General features: G+C 43.5%; 1 protein-coding gene across 2 annotated transcripts in view; it reads right to left on the bottom strand.

Moving 5' to 3' along the window:
* LOC306695537 (sphingosine kinase 1-like) overlaps nt 1–17,635 on the bottom strand; it is a 32,990-nt gene extending 15,355 nt beyond the window's left edge. For both annotated transcript variants that reach the window (XR_013767079.1, XM_079158797.1), the window contains exons 1-2: nt 17,172–17,635; nt 5,271–5,420 (exon numbers count right to left, since the gene is read on the bottom strand). Coding sequence is in view for 1 of the 2 variants with exons in the window: in XM_079158797.1 (XP_079014923.1) it covers nt 5,271–5,420; nt 17,172–17,598 (577 nt within the window). In the remaining variant the exon portion in view is untranslated. The remainder of the gene's footprint in view (nt 1–5,270; nt 5,421–17,171) is intronic.
* Between the last annotated feature and the right edge of the window lie 774 nt (nt 17,636–18,409).

The raw sequence follows: 18,409 nt of genomic DNA on the forward strand, positions 1-18,409 counted from the left end.
GGGTCTGCTTTCCCCCCACTGTCCCAAAACAAGGTTAGTTACAGACAGTAATAGAAACACACCTCATCACAGATCCAAAGGGACTTGAACGGGTCGTACCGAAGGCTACAGGCGCTGAAAGACACTTCCTCAGCCACGCCTGAACCACGATCAGCTAACTAGAGTTTAAACATGGGAAATCTTTTGCGGTCTGCCAGTGGGAAAAAAAAAAAAAGTACCTAAATTGAGCGACAATCAAGATATAGTTCAACTTTAGAAAGTGTATTTACACCAAGCAGCAATTATATGAAGTGGTAACAACCACATTAAATGAGGATAATCCTGGAAATGATCGCTTTTGAGTCACAGAGTCATGGTGGAGAGACTTGTCTTCAGTATACTGATGCTCTAAAAAATCCACAAGGGATTTACTATAAAGTCACACATGAGAGTAGACAGATACGAGAGACTATTTAGATCATTCTTTTCTGCCTGTTTCCAGTCGGATGAAGTGACAAAACAAAACTTTCACAGAAAAGTCAAAAGGTCACAGAAAGGGAAAGTGAAATATTTTGCCTCTCTATTTTCGTTGCGCTCTACATTTCCTATGATGCAAACACATTTCCTTATTTTCTAGGCTGTTTTTCCAAGATCGCTGTCCTCTCCTTGTTCATGCAATAGTTGTTTTCACTTCCTCACACGGGCCAAAATCAGCTCCACCACAGTACACCTTGTTAAATGAGCCATGACGTTCTTTAGGAACATAAAAAAGAGAAAGAAAGACAGAACAAAAAGAGCACAGAGAGGTTGTTCGAGGAGATATCTGTCTCCTTCGGTAAATATTTGTAATTCGTATTGAGCAGATGAGTCCAAGTATGTTGCCGCCGTTTAATTAATACTGTGTGACAGATATCTCAGGATGCCCGAGCAGACACAGAGTCTCTCTCTCTCTCTCTCTCTCTCTCTCTCTCTCTCTCTCTCTCTCTCTCTCTCTCTCTCTCTCTCTCTCTCTCTCTCTCTCTCTCTCTCTCTCTCTCTCTCTCTCTCTCTCTCTCTCTCTCTCTCTCTCTCTCTCTCTCTCTCTCTCTCAGCAGTGCAGTCATCCTTCAACTGTCCTCCACCCCTGGCAGTGCCCACAGCTGCTACACAGCCAAGGATCCCATAATGAGTCCGTCTACTTCTGTTAGCATCGACATACAAGAGACTTCCAGCCGCAGGCAATGATACACAAGAACAGATAGACATGCTGTTAAGCGAGTGCTATTATTATAAAACACGTGTTTTTCATTGGAATGGCATTATTTATTGTAGCTCCGTGTAAAAGTAAAGGGTTAAAACAAAGAAAGAAAGGTTTACTGAGAGATTAAAATAAATTAGGCATAAACGAGGTGGGATGTAAATAGTTTAATTAGTTACAATGAACAGTTTTAAACAACATGGACCCAAACAGTGGGGTAAACTACAGCTATTGCATTTGATTGGTCATTATAGGTCTCTCATTGTGGTAATTGGTCGTAGGTCAGGAAGAAGGCGGGAGAAAGAAAAGCATGGGAGAGAACAGAGAGGAGACACGCAGAGCTAACAAATTACAGAGTCGGGTCGAGAGCGTCTTGAAACTGCAGTTCCTCCAAAAGCCAGTCAGTCCTCGTAGACCCCTCGTGTTAAAATTAGAGACTTTACAGACTAAACAAACTCGTTTACAGCCTGGTACAAAAAACGGTGATATCCCCGTTCATGAGAACTGCATGAGGGAGATTCATTTTTACATGACTAACTCGTTTAAATTATATTAAGACTTAAAGTTAGGCCTAATTAAGGGTGTGGGCACTTTGAGTAGACAGGTGTTTGCCGTCACAGCAGCCATTTGTCGTCCAATGTCCACCTCTTTGCCCATTTTTAGAGTTAGGGCGGTTTTGTCACTGCCAAGACACAGTTACATGTGTAAATGCAATCAGGGAGTGATAGTAAAACTGTCTCTTATCTGATGAATAGCGATGCTTTTGCTTGAGACGGATGAAGAAGCACCTGGTGGAAAGCAGTGTGTGATCACATACAGATGTAAAGATATCATTCAATCTGAACACCGGAGAAGTCTGGCTCATTAAAAGGCAATGGGAGGTTTCCAGCAATTTATAATCTCTTTATGTTTGCTCATTGTGGGAAGGTGCCACACGATTTTGAATGAATGCAGCCGAAGGGCAGGCTTCATGTCGACTCTGATCCGTAAACAAACACACAGCCGCTCAGACTCTGCATGGAGCAGAGGAGAGAGAGAGAGAGGAGCAGAGGAGAGAGAGAGAGAGAGAGAGAGAGAGAGGAGCAGAGGAGAGAGAGAGAGAGAGAGGAGCAGAGGAGAGAGAGGAGCAGAGGAGAGAGAGAGGAGCAGAGGAGAGAGAGAGGAGCAGAGGAGAGAGAGAGAGAGGAGCAGAGGAGAGAGGAGCAGAGGAGAGAGAAGCAGAGGAGAGAGAGAGGAGCAGAGGAGAGAGAGGAGCAGAGGAGAGAGAGAGGAGCAGAGGAGAGAGAGAGAGAGGAGCAGAGGAGAGAGGAGCAGAGGAGAGAGAGAGGAGCAGAGGAGAGAGAGAGAGAGGAGCAGAGGAGAGAGGAGCAGAGGAGAGAGAAGCAGAGGAGAGAGAGAGGAGCAGAGGAGAGAGAAGCAGAGGAGAGAGAGAGGAGCAGAGGAGAGAGAGAGAGAGAGAGAGAGAGGAGCAGAGGAGAGAGAGGAGCAGAGGAGAGAGAGAGGAGCAGAGGAGAGAGAGAGAGAGGAGCAGAGGAGAGAGGAGCAGAGGAGAGAGAAGCAGAGGAGAGAGAGAGGAGCAGAGGAGAGAGAAGCAGAGGAGAGAGGAGCAGAGGAGAGAGAAGCAGAGGAGAGAGAGAGGAGCAGAGGAGAGAGAGAGAGAGAGAGAGAGGAGCAGAGGAGAGAGAGAGAGAGAGAGAGAGGAGCAGAGGAGAGAGAGAGAGAGAGGAGCAGAGGAAAACAATGTAACAACTCGTCATCTGTCAAATACGGCCGCTGTGTATCTGACAGAGCTAAATAGGGACTTGTGCCTCGGTATCAGACGCTGAAGTGGGGCTGGGGGGGGGGGGGGTATTTCACAACCTGATGGGGCTGCACACTGTTGTGCATGCTGTTGGCTGGGGGCTACACCCCCACATGAAGCCCAAAGGCTCTTAGTCGATGCCTAGTAACGTCCCGAATACAGCAAAATAAGAAAATAAAAGAGGAAATGCAAGCAAAGGGCAGAGTCTCTGTAGACACCGCCACACACTCCTGCTGGGTCATAAGTGAGGACTGAGAGGGATTATTTGAACACATTGTTTTTTTTAGAAAACTCCTTCATATTATAGGTTATTCATGAATCATTTACCATATAAAGTAGTTACAACATACACTTAACAAGAAAGTGATAAAAACGTTCCTAAAGATCTTCGATGAAATGTGTCGCTTCTCTCGCTCCGTTGTCACTGACTTGATGAGGTGTGAACTCAAAATATACGTTTTTGCTGAAGTAAGGAAATTTGAGGGTTTATCGGCTTCATCAAGCGGACGGATGGGTGTGACCTGACAAACCCCATCCAGACGTCTCAACAACAGAGGACGGTGTTGGACCACACTCTCGTAGAGGACGTCATATTGGACTCTACATTAACAACAGGACAGGCAGATACAATGATCCGAGTACAATGAAATATGTAAATAGGATTGTTTCTGGTGCTATGGAGCCCCATTAGAATTGTTGAGGAATTACTAGGCTGCATGTATAAAACCCCAAAAATGTTAATACTCTTCTGCTGAGGCATCATTCAGGGCCATTTTGGGGAGATTAGAGTCAAAGTCTTCTTTCAGAAGTCTATCTGTCAAACAATGTCCCTTTCAGTAGCCATGCTTTTTCATGTAGATGTAGATTTGGGGATTACATCTATTATGTATTCTCCGGGATTAACTTGTCAAAAAGTATATCTCAGAAATCACAAAAAGCTCATTTTTGTGTGTGTTTTCCACGGCACTGTACCAGTAAGATGGTTTCTCATGCGTCTCCGTCGGTCTGCCCTCTTTTCTCTATCTGTGCACCCCACGCTGTGATGAAAGACTCTTTTTTTTTTTTTTTTTGCCTGTTATCTGACATTGCACTGATTTATGAACAAACCCAGACAGAGGGTGAAACTCAAAATGGGAGGGAGAACTCCACTGAATAACTGAAATGATCAGGCTGAGCGTACGATACAGTACAGGAGGAGTGAGCGAGTCTAATACTACACTGTATAATAATTACCACCCAGTGTAGATTATGGGGACGATGATGAATGCATCAAGATCCTATTAAATCATGGCAAAGGCGGATTTTGTGTGAATGTGTGTTTATCGTGTGTGTGCGTTTTATCCATATGTGTGTGTCACTGTGTGTACACATATTTATTACATAACAGATCTGCATGCATATGGGTCAGCGGCACTTGATCGCCATAATGATGGTGACAGCATGAAAACACGAAGAGGATTTAAACTGGAGGAGGGTTACTGGGACAGAGGGACAGACGTGGAGGGAGGTGATGGTGTTGTTGCGTGGTCTTTGCTGAGCTGTGTGTATGATTGTGCGAGTGTTTGGAGATTTGTCAGAGCTGATTGTCGGTGGGGATGTGTTGGTCAGATAAGATTAATAATACTAAAGATGCTGAGGTGATAAATGACAAGATTACTGTTTCAAGAGTGTGAAATTAAATAAAAACATCTTATTTTTCTCATTCAAATTTCATTAATTATGTTTGCCAATCAATCAACAGGAGGTTAACTCCTTTGATGTGATTGACTTTTTATGGTTTGATTCAATCCTGTGGAGCAGGTAGCGATTTAAATGTATTGCTCAAGGACACTTGAGCACTCGTAGGGAATCGAACCCGGCCTCTTCGGATGGATTGACCAACACTAGTTTATCTTGCAGCCCACACACAACGCATGTAAATTAAGATTCTCTTTGAATTAGCGCTGGGCAATATATCGATATTATGATATGAGACTAGGTGTCGTAACATGGCATTAGTGTTGTGCTTACAGTAAAGTGATGTCATTCAATGAACTCCCCAAACTGCTCTATCTGTTCTATTATTTAGTCATTACATCCACATAGTCAACCCCACAATATTTTCGCAATATCTATAAGAAGGTATTTGATCAAAAACAATCGTCATATTTCATTTTCTCCGTATCACCCGGCCAGACTTACCTCTTTTATGTACATAACACGTATTAGCAGTAATGTGTATATTCTCATGCCGTGGTTTAAATGCGTACTCACCGGTGATGACCAGAGTGTGTGTGACTCCCGCCTCGCTGAGCATTCGTTGGACGTGGTTGTTGTAGAGAGTGAGCGCCTGTCCTTTGCCGCTCTGCGGGTTCACCAGCAGCATCATCCGGCTCGGACGAGACAGCGCGCTCATCAACACCCCTGCAGAGGACAGAGGAGACAAGGTCACTTCTCCACGACACAAAACCGTATTTCTAAATCAAGGCTGCCTTATAATGTGACACTGTAGCCTGACAGGTTTTAGTTTTGTTTGACAGCACAGTGAATGGACAGACTCTCTAACTACAGCCTCCTGTTCCCCTTTTGCAAACCTTAATCTCAAACCTATTTATTCCCAGTCCTAGTTTTAGATGTACTTTTGGATTAATATATTTAGATACAAGGACGCACAAATTACAGTTGATTATTTTTCCTTTCATCTTGCTGCACGGCTGTGAAAGCCATACTTTCTGTCTTCTTCATGCACATGTGCTCTTTTAGAAACCCTTATGTTCCTACAAGGACAAGAAATCAAGTTTCTCCAGGAAAAACTATGTCTACCTGATCCTTTTTTTATTCTCTTATCCCAATTACAGAAACACAAGAGCCACAGCAAAGGAACACATAGCGGAGATAATCAGGAGGGACACGTGAATCTGTGTACTGGGATGTTTGGAGATGAACACACACAAATTGCACCCTTATCTCTCCGAACAGAGCTTGGCGAGGCTCCTGTAAAGGAGAAGTTGGATGTGCACAATGATTGTTGGAGCTGAAAGGCTGAATATATTCAACAAAACGGAAGAAACCGCTGCAGTACAAGACCGACCCAGAAGACAGGAGGTAATGATAAACCCTCACATGCTAATATACATGAGCACAACAGTCAACAATCAACAGTGATTGTATATATTTAGTGTATCCTTTTATGTAAGAGACCCACATAGACCCATTTTTGTCATTTTTAGGGGGGAGACAGGAGATCTTCAGAGGTGGATAGCAAGTCAACAGTACACGCCACATAGAAGTGATACCATTGATTACACAGATTTAGGGCTGAATTTAACAACCAGAAATGTTTACCTCTCGAGAATTGAGTGAAAAATGACCACGATCATGCTGTGATTTGATACGAAAAACTTTAGATATTTGGAGATTTATGTAAGAATTGCATTTTTTGGCGATTGGATGGCAAGCACAAAACCCCCTTATTGTCAATAAACCTAAAGCCATACATCCTCTGGATGCCCTCGGCCTCTAGTTCGTGGTCGTTAGGTTTCATGAGGCTGTGTACAATAGGTCATTTTATACAGTGACACCAAGTTTTAAAAAAATGGGCTCAGTACAATGAAATAGCTACTTTAGGGACTAACATCCTCACACATGAACACAATTTGGCTCATTGGATCCACACGAGTCTCAGCTTTCCAGTCATACCCAATGTATGCAATTCCAAGACTGTTTAGTTTAGAAACTGCATGTGATTAGTATAAAGTGGGCATGTCTGTAAAGGGTACCCAGAGAACCCATTGTCATCCTGATATCTTGAGGTGAGGGGTCAAGGTCTTCTCGACATGCTAGCATGAAATGGTTGGTACCAATGCATGGTTATCTAGTTTCATATGTTGGTACCAATGCATGGTTATCTAGTTTCATATGTTGGTACCAATGCATGGTTATCTAGTTTTATATGTTGGTACCAATGCATGGTTATCTAGTTTCATATGTTGGTACCAATGCATGGTTATCTAGTTTATGTATCTTCACCCTCTCTGTAAAGCTAAGCCGCTACAGCCTCTAACAGACAGTACTGTCGACGGGTCTCTGAGGGTTAAATGTGGTCTATTATATTGTTATTATCTACAATGTATCTTTATATCTGAGAGCCTCTGTAGCCACAGCACAGGAGCGGTTTCATTTTATATGTGGATACAAGCATAAACAAAGGTCAGTTACACACCGTCCAACACACCCACACACACCCACTGATCCCACACTGCTTTCGGTAACTTTTTAACTGCAGGGATGATGCAAATTATTTTTCAAAATATCTTGGGTATCCAAAAGTAGTCAGGGGGTTACACTGATCTTACACACACAGATCCCAAATCTTTTTAAGAATACCGTCTCGGCGCAGCATGTTGCTGAAGAAGGGAGGAACTGGAAGAAGCTGGTTTTGTCCTTTTCTTCCTCACCGCCTGTGGAGGATTAATTAAATACTGCAAGGAAAAGACTGCCTCACTAAAATATTAGAATAACAGTCTATATCTTAGACGAGATGGGGAGAACTACATAGAAATATAGATATGATGGAAGGCGAGGTTGATAAAACTGTTGATGTTAATCATGGATTCCAGGAAGAACATTTTATTTTTCTCTACCTCCCTTTTCTCTCCCTTTCCTCGTCTTCCTTAAAATGTGTTTGTGTAACGCCTCAGCTGGGAGAGAAGCCAAATAAAAGGAGGAGTGTGACGGGGAGCCATCAGCCACATTAGAAACGCTGCAGCTGTGGGATATCTTTACAGGTACACGGAGTCCCTTCTGTTGTAGAAACGGCCCGCTCTTCTGTCAACACTCACCCACAAAACAATCTGCATCAGTGAAGCAGGCTGACAGGCAGAAACCCCACAGTGAGAGGAAAGTTTGTTTTGCAGACTGCTGGATTAAAAAAAAAAAAAAAAAAGATCTAAACTTTGTGAGCGTGGAGGGAGGCGAACCCTCCAAACAAGTCTGACAGCTGATAAATGAGTAACGATGGGCGGGAACAAGGACGAGCACGTCTAACTGGTTCCAAACCTAATTGGCAGGTTTGGTTTCAATGATACTGCACAGCAGTCCTACTGGAACGCAGTGAAACAGGTCACAAATATGTTCACAGGTTACCACGCCTTAACATTTTTATGTTCCCCTCTGTCCCTAATGTATGTAGGTAAACGCTACGTAGGCTTTTTAACTGCAAACAGACACTTTGCATTTCCTGTGACGGGTTGATAAAGGCGCAGTCACTTTGTCTGTAGGATGAATGTTTCTATGGAGTCATCTCCAAATCATAACGACTGGACTCCTGAGGGAAAGCCACAGCAGTGCCCTCATGAATCAGCTGGCGTGACAGCTGGCACTGAGGGCCCTGACCTTGCCTTGTCTGTGTGGCCCGACACCCAGATGGAGCTTGTTGGCTAAATCTAACCCCACGTCACTTCCTGTGTGCCACCCCTCTCCTCGTCAAAACATTCAAGAGGACACTATCTCTCCATTCATCTCGGTTTCCTCTTCTGTCAGGAGCTCGGCTGCAGCTTCGTCATGGCTCGGAGCCAAAGTGTGCCATACATCTAATAAGGCACACTCGAATCGACAGAAATATATTTATCAATATGTATCCACCATGCTGGACTTTCTGCAGTATATTTGTATGGAGGTGTTTGTTAATCTTCATTGATAGGTGCTTTTTTGACAGCAGATAATGTGTCGGGTTTGTTTGTATAGGAATGGGTGTAGTTCTGGCAAATGATGATACGGTCAAAGCCACATCATTTAGTCCAATCTTGTGGTCTGTTTCTGGATAGTGGTGATAACTGAACTACAAATTATGACAAAGAGCTTTGATGGGCACAATAACCTCCACAAAACAACTGTCGGAAAAAGTGAATTACTGTCCTGGATGAAGTGATAAATGTGACTCTCCTGCAACCAGACTGAATCGTCATCCTCGCAAACAGCAGCCGAGACAAAAAAAGATGAAAGACAACAACACTACAGCAACAACTATCTGCTCTGCATCTCGACTACATCTGTGATTACAGACGTCTCATCTGCTCTATTCAGACCAAGAGCATGGGAACTGTCCCAGATCTTAATGGAATAATCACGACCGAGGTATTCGCCACAGGAAGTGACAGCCCAAATGAAAGGGAAAAACCCAGGAGCCGGGAAAAAAAACACATTTTCCGGCGGCTCCCTATAATAGCTATCTGGGTGCATATAGAGTCTGTGAATAGACGGCTTTCTTAGCCTAGTCTGACAACTCATTCAGCACATGCAGCACAGACGAAGGTCTAACTTGAAAACTCAAATGTAACATCTGTCACTTTTCCTTGAGATCGCAAAATGTGTGCATTTTTATTTATTGACGCACAGACATTTTACATGAAATGAGGGTAAAATGCAAACATGACTCGGCATGTTGCGTCCTCGTTATGTGCTGTGAATGAATAAATTCATCCACGACCTTACATGGTCATCGTTGCTCGACGACTCTGACTAATTTTGATGACCTGTGCATGCGTCAGTCAGCCGCGCTGGTGTCTCACTTAACTTCCTTCAGATCAGCAGGGAAGCATGACGAAACATTAACCGTCTGCGATCAAGGAATAAAGGAGCAATCTTGGCTTTCATCACACTTAGCTGAGCCCACAAAACACCACTCAGCCGGCATTAATTTGCAACTCAGATGGGACCGGCCCCACTCTGTCCAGATTTAATGTCATTGGGGAATTAAAAAGGGACAGAGGAGACATCGGGACACGTTCTGCTTCGAAAGTGCATTTCATTTGTAGGAAAAAAGACGACGCTCTCATTCCGTCTTCACCTCAAATCGCTCTGACCATAATAACGAGAAGCGTTCACGTCAACCTCAAGAATTTCTGACAGCTACAATATCTCTCAATTAATGAAATTAAACCGTTTTTTTTTCAAAATGTGTGTATCAGTTGTACATTTGTGATGACTTTATTAAAAGAATATTTCTTATTACAGACCAAGAGCGTGATGACAGAGGACCCTCATCCATCGCCACCGACCCACCAACAGGTTGGTGTCCCACTCCCCTTGCATCTGTCTCTGGTGATGTGGGCTCTAAGCCTTTTACAAACACCCATTAGGAGGGAATCCAGTTTCCACATTAAAGGATTAATGGATTAACATGTGTTTGACCTGCTACTGTACTTCTACCCTCCCTGCCCGCTGTCATTTGACAGATATGTCCAATCTTACTAAATGTGAGCTTTTGTCCCAGGCCAGCTGAGGGCTTTCTCACATACATGTATGGCCGTCTCTCATACTGCAGTTAACTACATACCAACTGTAACCTCATGATGGCCATTTAGAGATACAACACAATGCCTGGGACGTATTCATCCTGATTAGCAGTTCAGTTCTGCTTAGGAGTCATCTCAGATATCATCCATGGTGACATACTTTATTTGGAGCCTAAAGGTTCGGATCCTGACTGAACTGCAGGTCACTGTGGACCGGACCAGTTTAGCGATGTGACTAAATTAGACTTATCGGTGCACACGAGCAGTGTCACGATGAGTGCTGTTTTGTGTTTGATTGTGTGGGTTTTATTGGTGCTTTTCTTCACTCAAAGACTCTTTATAGCACAGAAAAGATTAAAAGTCTAAGGCTGCAAAACTCAGTCAGTGCACTTTGATGGTATTTTCATATGTGGACCTTTTTAATTATAAAGTTTGAGGACTCCTGCTTTTTGTATACTCAGTGTTAATAACGTGTACATCTACTCAAGTACTGTACTGAAGTACAATTTTGAGGTACCATAATTTCCTTGAGTATTTACATTTTATGCTACTTGGTACTGTGCCACTTCATTTAGGAGGAGAATATTGCACATTTAACAACTACATATAGATTATACATACGTACATGTATATTATACTTAAATATATATTCAACAGATGCAGTTACTATTTACTGTTCAGAAGATAAAAATACCCAACAAAATATAAATCATGATATATTAAAACTTTTGAAAACAGGAGCTTTCTACTTAAGTAAAGAAGCCTTGTTTACCGATGACCTCACTGCAGTAACATTTGGGTGCAGTGAGGTGAGGACTCCGTCTCTAAATCAAAGAGTGGAAGCTGCACACAGCAGATTTTTGCCGAGCCAGAACCACAAAGGGTGTGGAAGGAGGAGGTGGTGGTGGCAGCGGTTAGCTTGCTGTAGCTCTATATTAGGAAAGGCAGAGAGAGTTTATGACATCGAGGTTTGTATTAAAATCATCCTGCACCGTCTTTATGCTGTGTATCCCCTGAAACAGAGAGACGGGTCGGGGATGCAGAGAGAGGACGTGTCTCGTTATTAGGAGTGTGTTGGGCTGGATTAGGGAGAGGAGGTTAGGTTGCTGCATGAAAACAAACTTCCCAAAGGTCACTTGGTTACATTCCCACTAACGTAATGTTTAGTTTGAGTTTTCTTTGTATTTTAATTAACTGGAGCTTAAATTCTTAATTAATGTCAGCTCAGTGGGCACCACGTTCGACTGTATGTTCACTTTCTGCAACTATTAGCCAGTTTTGAATAAAAACACAAGACATGAGAGCATAAGATGACATTACTACAGACAAAAAAAAACTGCTAAATGCACTTAAAACATGCCGTGTGCCAGCGTATGGAGGAAATGGACTTCCCACCATTAAAAAAAACCCACAACCACATGTTCTTTTACCAGGCCAAGGCAGACTTTCTCTGGAGGTAAACCGGCTGCTCTGTAGGCTGAATGGTCAATTAGTGGTTGTTGTCGGCGTATCATGAAGTGACTCGAGAGGATGTTTCTGAGAATAGCCAGCTGGGTGAGCACCGAATGACCTTTACGCTTGGTGGTACAACGGTAGAGTTTGAGATGTAAATATTCTGCGTCAGCGACAGGAGCAAAGTTTGATGGGGTTTACGCTGGAGTGTATTATGCCTAATTTCACGGGCATACTCCATCATTTAGATTTGCTCGTGGTAAGGCAGACAGAGGTCAGGACACTGTTATTAAAAGACTCCGAGCTGCTGTGAGCTCCCAGAGCCGGAGAACGCTCCGGAGGCGCTGAATCAGAGGTCCCGACAGCACGTCAAGCTCGATCGCAGCATATATCCAATGAGGAGGAGTCCTCAGGGAGAGGACTGCTGCTACCACTGCTGTCTGACTACACACACACACACACACACACACACACACACACACACACACACACACACACACACACACACACACACACACACACACACACACACACACACACACACACACACACACACACACACACACACACACACACACACACACACACACACACACGGGACTGTGCTGATGTATTTATTGTAACCAAATATATCAAAAACTATTTCCTTTACTACAATAGAAGCAATGAAACAGGTTTCTGTTGTAAGAGAATCAGGAAGTTACATCGTTCTTGTCCAGTCAGGACTGATTAATTAGGGTGTGAGCCTTTATGGGGTCAGCGTTTTCATCACAATGTCCGTAGAAGAATGTTACAACTAAAGTAATTCACTTAAAGATCAGTAACCTGTCGCTGAACGACAGAAGCTGAGAACATCTGCAGTACGATAAGTTTATCATAGTCACAGTTTTTTATAGTGACCATCAAAAGCCTGAGCAGGTTTTCTGGATGTGTTGCTGTCAATAGTTGGGCTGCAGCTAACCATTACTTTCATAATCACTTCATCTGTTGATTGTCTTCTCGATTCTTCAATGAAAAGTGTCTGTTACAGTTACCCAGAGACCAAGGTGACATCTCGATCAGTACAACATCCAAAGATAATTAGTTCACCAAGCCGAAGCTATTTTTGGTCCACCGGGTCTACTTTTGTAATAATGCATGTAGAACCTCATCACGTTATTTACATTATACTTTCAGTGCGGCACAACAAAGCTTCTGAGAGGAACCGGACCGGAGCCCTCCTTGGAAAGCTACAGCGGTGATGGAGCGGAGGCCGTCTAATGTGAGTACCTTGACCGCAGCGCTGCAGAGATATTCTAACTACAGTGAGGTTCATTAAAGTTTGTTTCTGTCGCACACGACATCGTTGAAGAGTGACGGGCTGCCCAACTGTAACCGTTCATTTACTGTAAAAGCATTCAGAAATATGATCTGATACCAAACTATTAAATGTTAAACGACTTCAGACCACGACACTGCCTTCTCCTGTTGGACTGCTTTGAAACAAACACACAAAACAACGTTTTTCATCCAGAGAGGGTGTATGTTTGCTTTAAAAAGGACCGTGGTTGATTATTTTGTAGCCCAGGAAAAATGAGAACGGGACGTAAAATATGTCATTTAGGTTTAGGCGGGCCCGCTTTGTTTACATTTCGAAAGGAATCGCATGATTACATAATGTAGCATGAAGCTCTTTGTTTTGCGTGCACGTATGAAATTGTGCGTAATAGAGCAAACAAACCATCGTCCCAGCTTCAACTCAGTCTCGGCCAAAGGTAATGTATTAGTAATAGAATCGACTGGCTGAGAGAGGCCTGCATGTTGCTGCCTGCTAAAAGGAGCAACGCCCCCCCGAGACGGTTGAATAAGGTACTTCGGACTTTCCATCACTGCCATTATCATGGTTTCACACGTAAATGAACAGCCTCAATCAGATATAATGCATCAACACATGATCCTTGTTATGATAAAGTTTCCCGAGTTATCCGTATTCCTTCCTTGCTTTCAGCCAGCTATAGAATCATGTTAACAATAATTCAAATTCATACTTAAATGACTGACTCATCATACCACTACTGAGTTTATTAACATATTAGACGGCCCAGCATTTACACAACACATGGGCGTTGTAATAAAATGTATCTGGTAATATCACGAGCGCCGCACATTTAAGATGTCACCGTGTTTGACCAAGACGCAGTTTCTTAAAAACTAGAAACTGCACCGGCTGGGTGACAGTGCTGTGTCACTACCTGATGCATTCTGGGTAAACCACACAGATAATTTGGACAGTGGCTCAAGCGCTCACGCCAGATGACAACCCAGAGCGATTGATTTAGTCGATACTAGTAACCGCTCTGGCTGCAGCCGTCACCATATTCATTACAATGGTAATGCTGTCCACAGCTGCATTTAATCCATTTATTGACCACGTAGGATCAATGCTATTTAGGAGACACTTGGCAAAGCATCTGAACTGTCCGTTGCGTTTGCCAGAGCAGGGAGGACATCTAGAGTCAGTGCACCGATACGCAAGGAAGAAGTGCCAACAAAGACCGACGTGTCGACTCACTTCTTCTGCTAAACGTCGCACAGAGCCGACAGCCAGCCGGCCGTGACATGCAGTATATTCTGCACTTCCTCCTGCTGTGAGGAAATAACTGGTCTGTAATCCAGCAGGCTGAAGTCACGAAGAACAGATGCTTTCTGAACAATCGTGCGAGGATGCCGGAAGTCAAGCCGGACGGCATTCGTACCAATATTGATGACAAGGTCAGACGGGCAGCGCTGACCTCATTTAGGCCAGTGGTTTGGATGCAGAGCTCCTGAACATGATTTAGTGCGGTTCACAAGGCCGTCAGCGTAATGAGTAACTCACTGCAGACGGGAATCCTGTCGTCACATTCCAGAGATACCAAAAACCCCTTCAGCCTGAACGAGGTTTGAAATTAATGCTACCGACCACAAAAATGCTCAGAAATGTGACACTTCTGCAGGATGCCCAGTGGTCCGTGTATATATGCAGCTCACATTCTTCTCAGCACATCTGGTCCTGTTCGACTCAATCACTTCTGGACAGCCAACCCTTCCTAAAAATATGTACCTCACAGGTTTTCGGTTGCAGTTAATGATTATTTTCATCGTTGATTAATCTGCCAGTGAATCAAAAAACAGTGAAAAGTCGCCTGTTTTTGTCCAACCAACCAGCCAGCACAATCATTTTACAATACTTTAACACAAAGCAGCATGTCTTCACAATTGAGGGCGTGGAAGCAGCAGAAGTTTGGTGATTTTACCTGAAAACAATGGTTTAAAAAACGATTAATCTCCTGTTCATTGACTAACTGAGCGTTCGCTAAATCCCTCCAAACAGCGATTGTCCAATCATAGCTTAAGCAACCATGACTAGTCACGGACGGTCTGAATTTCTTCTCCAGATGCCAATAATGGTTTGAAATATGGTGGATAACGGTGCGCATGCATCCTCTCACCGTCTCTCCTGCATCAGAGAGCACTCGGCTGTTAAAAGAGAAGTTAACTTGGCTGGCTTTCTCACATTCGCACAGCGTGAATCAATCACGGCAGGACGTGGGTTTGAAAGTTTAATTGTCGGGTTTCCGAAAGTTACAGAAATAGTTAGACACCGCCCCCCCTCCCCCCCCCCACTTATGATGTCACAAAAAACGAGTTGGGAGCATGTGTTTCTGAAGCTACTCGACCCTCTGACGAGCAGTTGGGATGAATTATACGGCTGATTTTACATTTGTCAAACCTATCGTTTAGTCTTTAAAAGTCCTCTGTTAGAGTTACTGTTGTGAAATACAATGATTTCTGATCAGTTAATTCAATTGTGAGCTGCATATGTGCTCACTAAGCTTAGTGGACAGTCAGTTGCTTCAGCTCTAGTTTCCAATGTTCCACTTTGCATCGTCGTCAGACATAAACTAAGTTCTGGAGAACATGAAGTAAAATTGCGTCTGTAAAAACTGCTCCAGATACAGCCGGTGTTTCAAAGGCTGGATAGACTGGATGGAGGCAGAGGTGCATTTCATTACTACAAAGCCGCTGAAGCCGTTTGTGTTTGTGTCCTCTGTCCCAAAGGTAGAACAATTGTTAGGTCACCGTCTCGGGTTCGGCTCCAGACAATGCGTTTCAGAGTAAATAATGGTGTCCTTTCAGTTGCTCTCTCCTCTTCCGGCAGGCTTCTGCAGCATATTTAGTCTCGTTAAAAATATATTTGTGCAATTGGGGGGAACGCTATCTGGGTCACAGAGTGGCAGTGATACCTCGGCTGTGTGGAGGAAAAAGTTTGGGTGAGGCAAAAAAAAAAAATGCATTTCATGTTTAGTCTTCCTAGAGCTGGGACAGCTCGGTGAGGAGGACAAATAACCAGATAACTCCTCTTTAGAAATCTCCAATTAGACAATGTTTCCCAGCGGAGTAATTACACCTCATATGAACTCAGTAGCATGTTACTCACTCCCGTTTCTCAGGTGTCTTTTATGTTAAAATGGTCCGTTTGCAGTCTGGGGTTACTGTAACGTAACTCTCCGTACCACACCAGTCCTATTGTTTTATTCATACTAGCAGGTTAAAGGTAATGACACCCTTTGACAGATAAGAGATAAGAAACCGGTTCTACACAGGACATGATGTAAACTCAGCAGCAGTAATGCCATGTTTTTTTTTAATATTAAAAGGTTTTGTTTGAATCACGTTACTGAAATGTGACTCTGTACCAGACCAGCTGTGGAATTAAGGCCTTCAGGTAGAGATGAGGAGGTGACAAGAACCCACTTCTGTACAGCAACTAAGCAAAGAATCCTATTAGCGGTTTAAATAGCTGTTGGGCAAACTGATCATGCCTTAAAATGTATGTCTAAATGATCAAAGACATTGTAATTGACAATTTCCTAGAGTTTGTGTCTGTTTGAACAAGTTAAAGGGGAAACTGATCAAAGACAGAGGTTGTTAGTGCAGTTAACACTGCCTTTAAAAGCAATGGCTGTAATAATAAGGGAGAACCATGAAGACTCCTCAGGTCATGGAGGTCATTTCCCTGAAGTGACTATTGAAACAGCAGAGCTGCAAGGACTAATCTATGAATCTATCATCGGATAATCAATAACGATTTAGATGATTGTCTGATCCTTTCATTATTTATTTCCAAGCAAAGTGCCCACAATCTGAGGTGCTGCTTTTCTTTGTCATATGTGATTTATCTTGTAAATAATTGATGAATCAATAACTAAAATAATCATTAGGTACAATATAGCTCGTCATTTTGGATAATTCATTTTTTAGTTGGTAGCAAAGTCAGACTAAACACCAGCAGGGTAACTCTAGGTTACTATTATTAAATGGCCTTAATCACCATCGTCACACATGGAACTGTAGCGTGCGGAGTCACGCAGTAAACTTTTCCCTCTTGTTGCTCACGAGCACTCACCGTCTCTTCTTAGTGACTGTAGCCGTGCAGAGCGTTCTAGGACAGCGCGAGCCCACTTCTCCGCCTCCTCCAGGTTAGCGCGCGGGTCCTGGAGCGCGGCGAGGCGAAAGCAGTGCTCCGCTCTCTGCCGCGAGACCCCGGAACTCATCCAGCCCCGTCTGAGCGGGTAGAAGTGCGCCGCTAAGTACGCGGCCGGGTCCGCGTTGTCATCTTCCCGGTAAGCCCGGCAACCGACGCAGTCCTTCAGGCTGAGCACCACCTTGTTCCGCCCGACAGGTGCCGAGGTGAGCCTCTGGACGATGAGGTCCCTCTCGGTCAAGCTCACGGAACACCGGACTTTTCGGTTACCCGTGAGCGTGAATTCCCCGTACAGCGAAACCGGGTTGATGTTGTAGTTGCGGTCCGGTTCAGCTCTCCTCTGATCCATCCTGAGCGGACCGGGATAAAGCAGCGGCCGCTCTATCACATAGCTACCCGAGCAAGTGGAGACTGTTGAACTGCGACTGACAGCCTGCTGCTCGGACCGGTGTCAAGAGAAATGCACTGTAACACACTACTTCCGGTTATATTTCAAAATAAGACACATACGTTGTTGCTCGCCAATGTTTTACTGCCACAATTAAAAACCCACTGAAGTCGTGTCCTCGGCCTTATTCTCTTAGAAACCTAAAGGGAGCTTTTATTCTGCAATTAAAAATGTACACAATGTGAGCGATTGAGCGATTGTAGTTATTTTACACTCTGCATATTCAAATATGACAAATAAATATACTGTGGGGAAAGCTTTGAAACAACATGTTATGGTTTGGGAAATGTTAGAATGTATAATTGAACAAGTAACAAATTAGACATGTTTAGTTTCAGTAATAAAAAAATAAAGATTTTTGATATCTTGCTCCAGCCCTGATACAAAAGCAACTCCTTTTTTTATGTCTTAGCTTTCCTCCCTCTTACTATGCAATATGTACATACAGGTATTGTAATGTGGTAGTGTATGTTCCCAAACAAAGTTTAAATTAAGTTTACACATAACATGTTGATGATGTAAGTCTATGAGCTAGCAGGGCCACAGAGAGTAGTTTCCATTAATAATTCTGATCAGACTGTGATGATGGGACATTAGGTGAGTTATAATTAAGAAGGTGACAGAAAAGCCATCACTAGCCTAGTGTGACTCTGAATACTGTAGGTTGTAGCCACAGGCCTTATTGGTATTACAAGTGAATGGGATTTCAATG

This window comes from Pholis gunnellus (assembly GCF_910591455.1).
Source record: "Pholis gunnellus genome assembly, chromosome: 5".
NCBI lineage: Eukaryota > Metazoa > Chordata > Actinopteri > Perciformes > Pholidae > Pholis > Pholis gunnellus.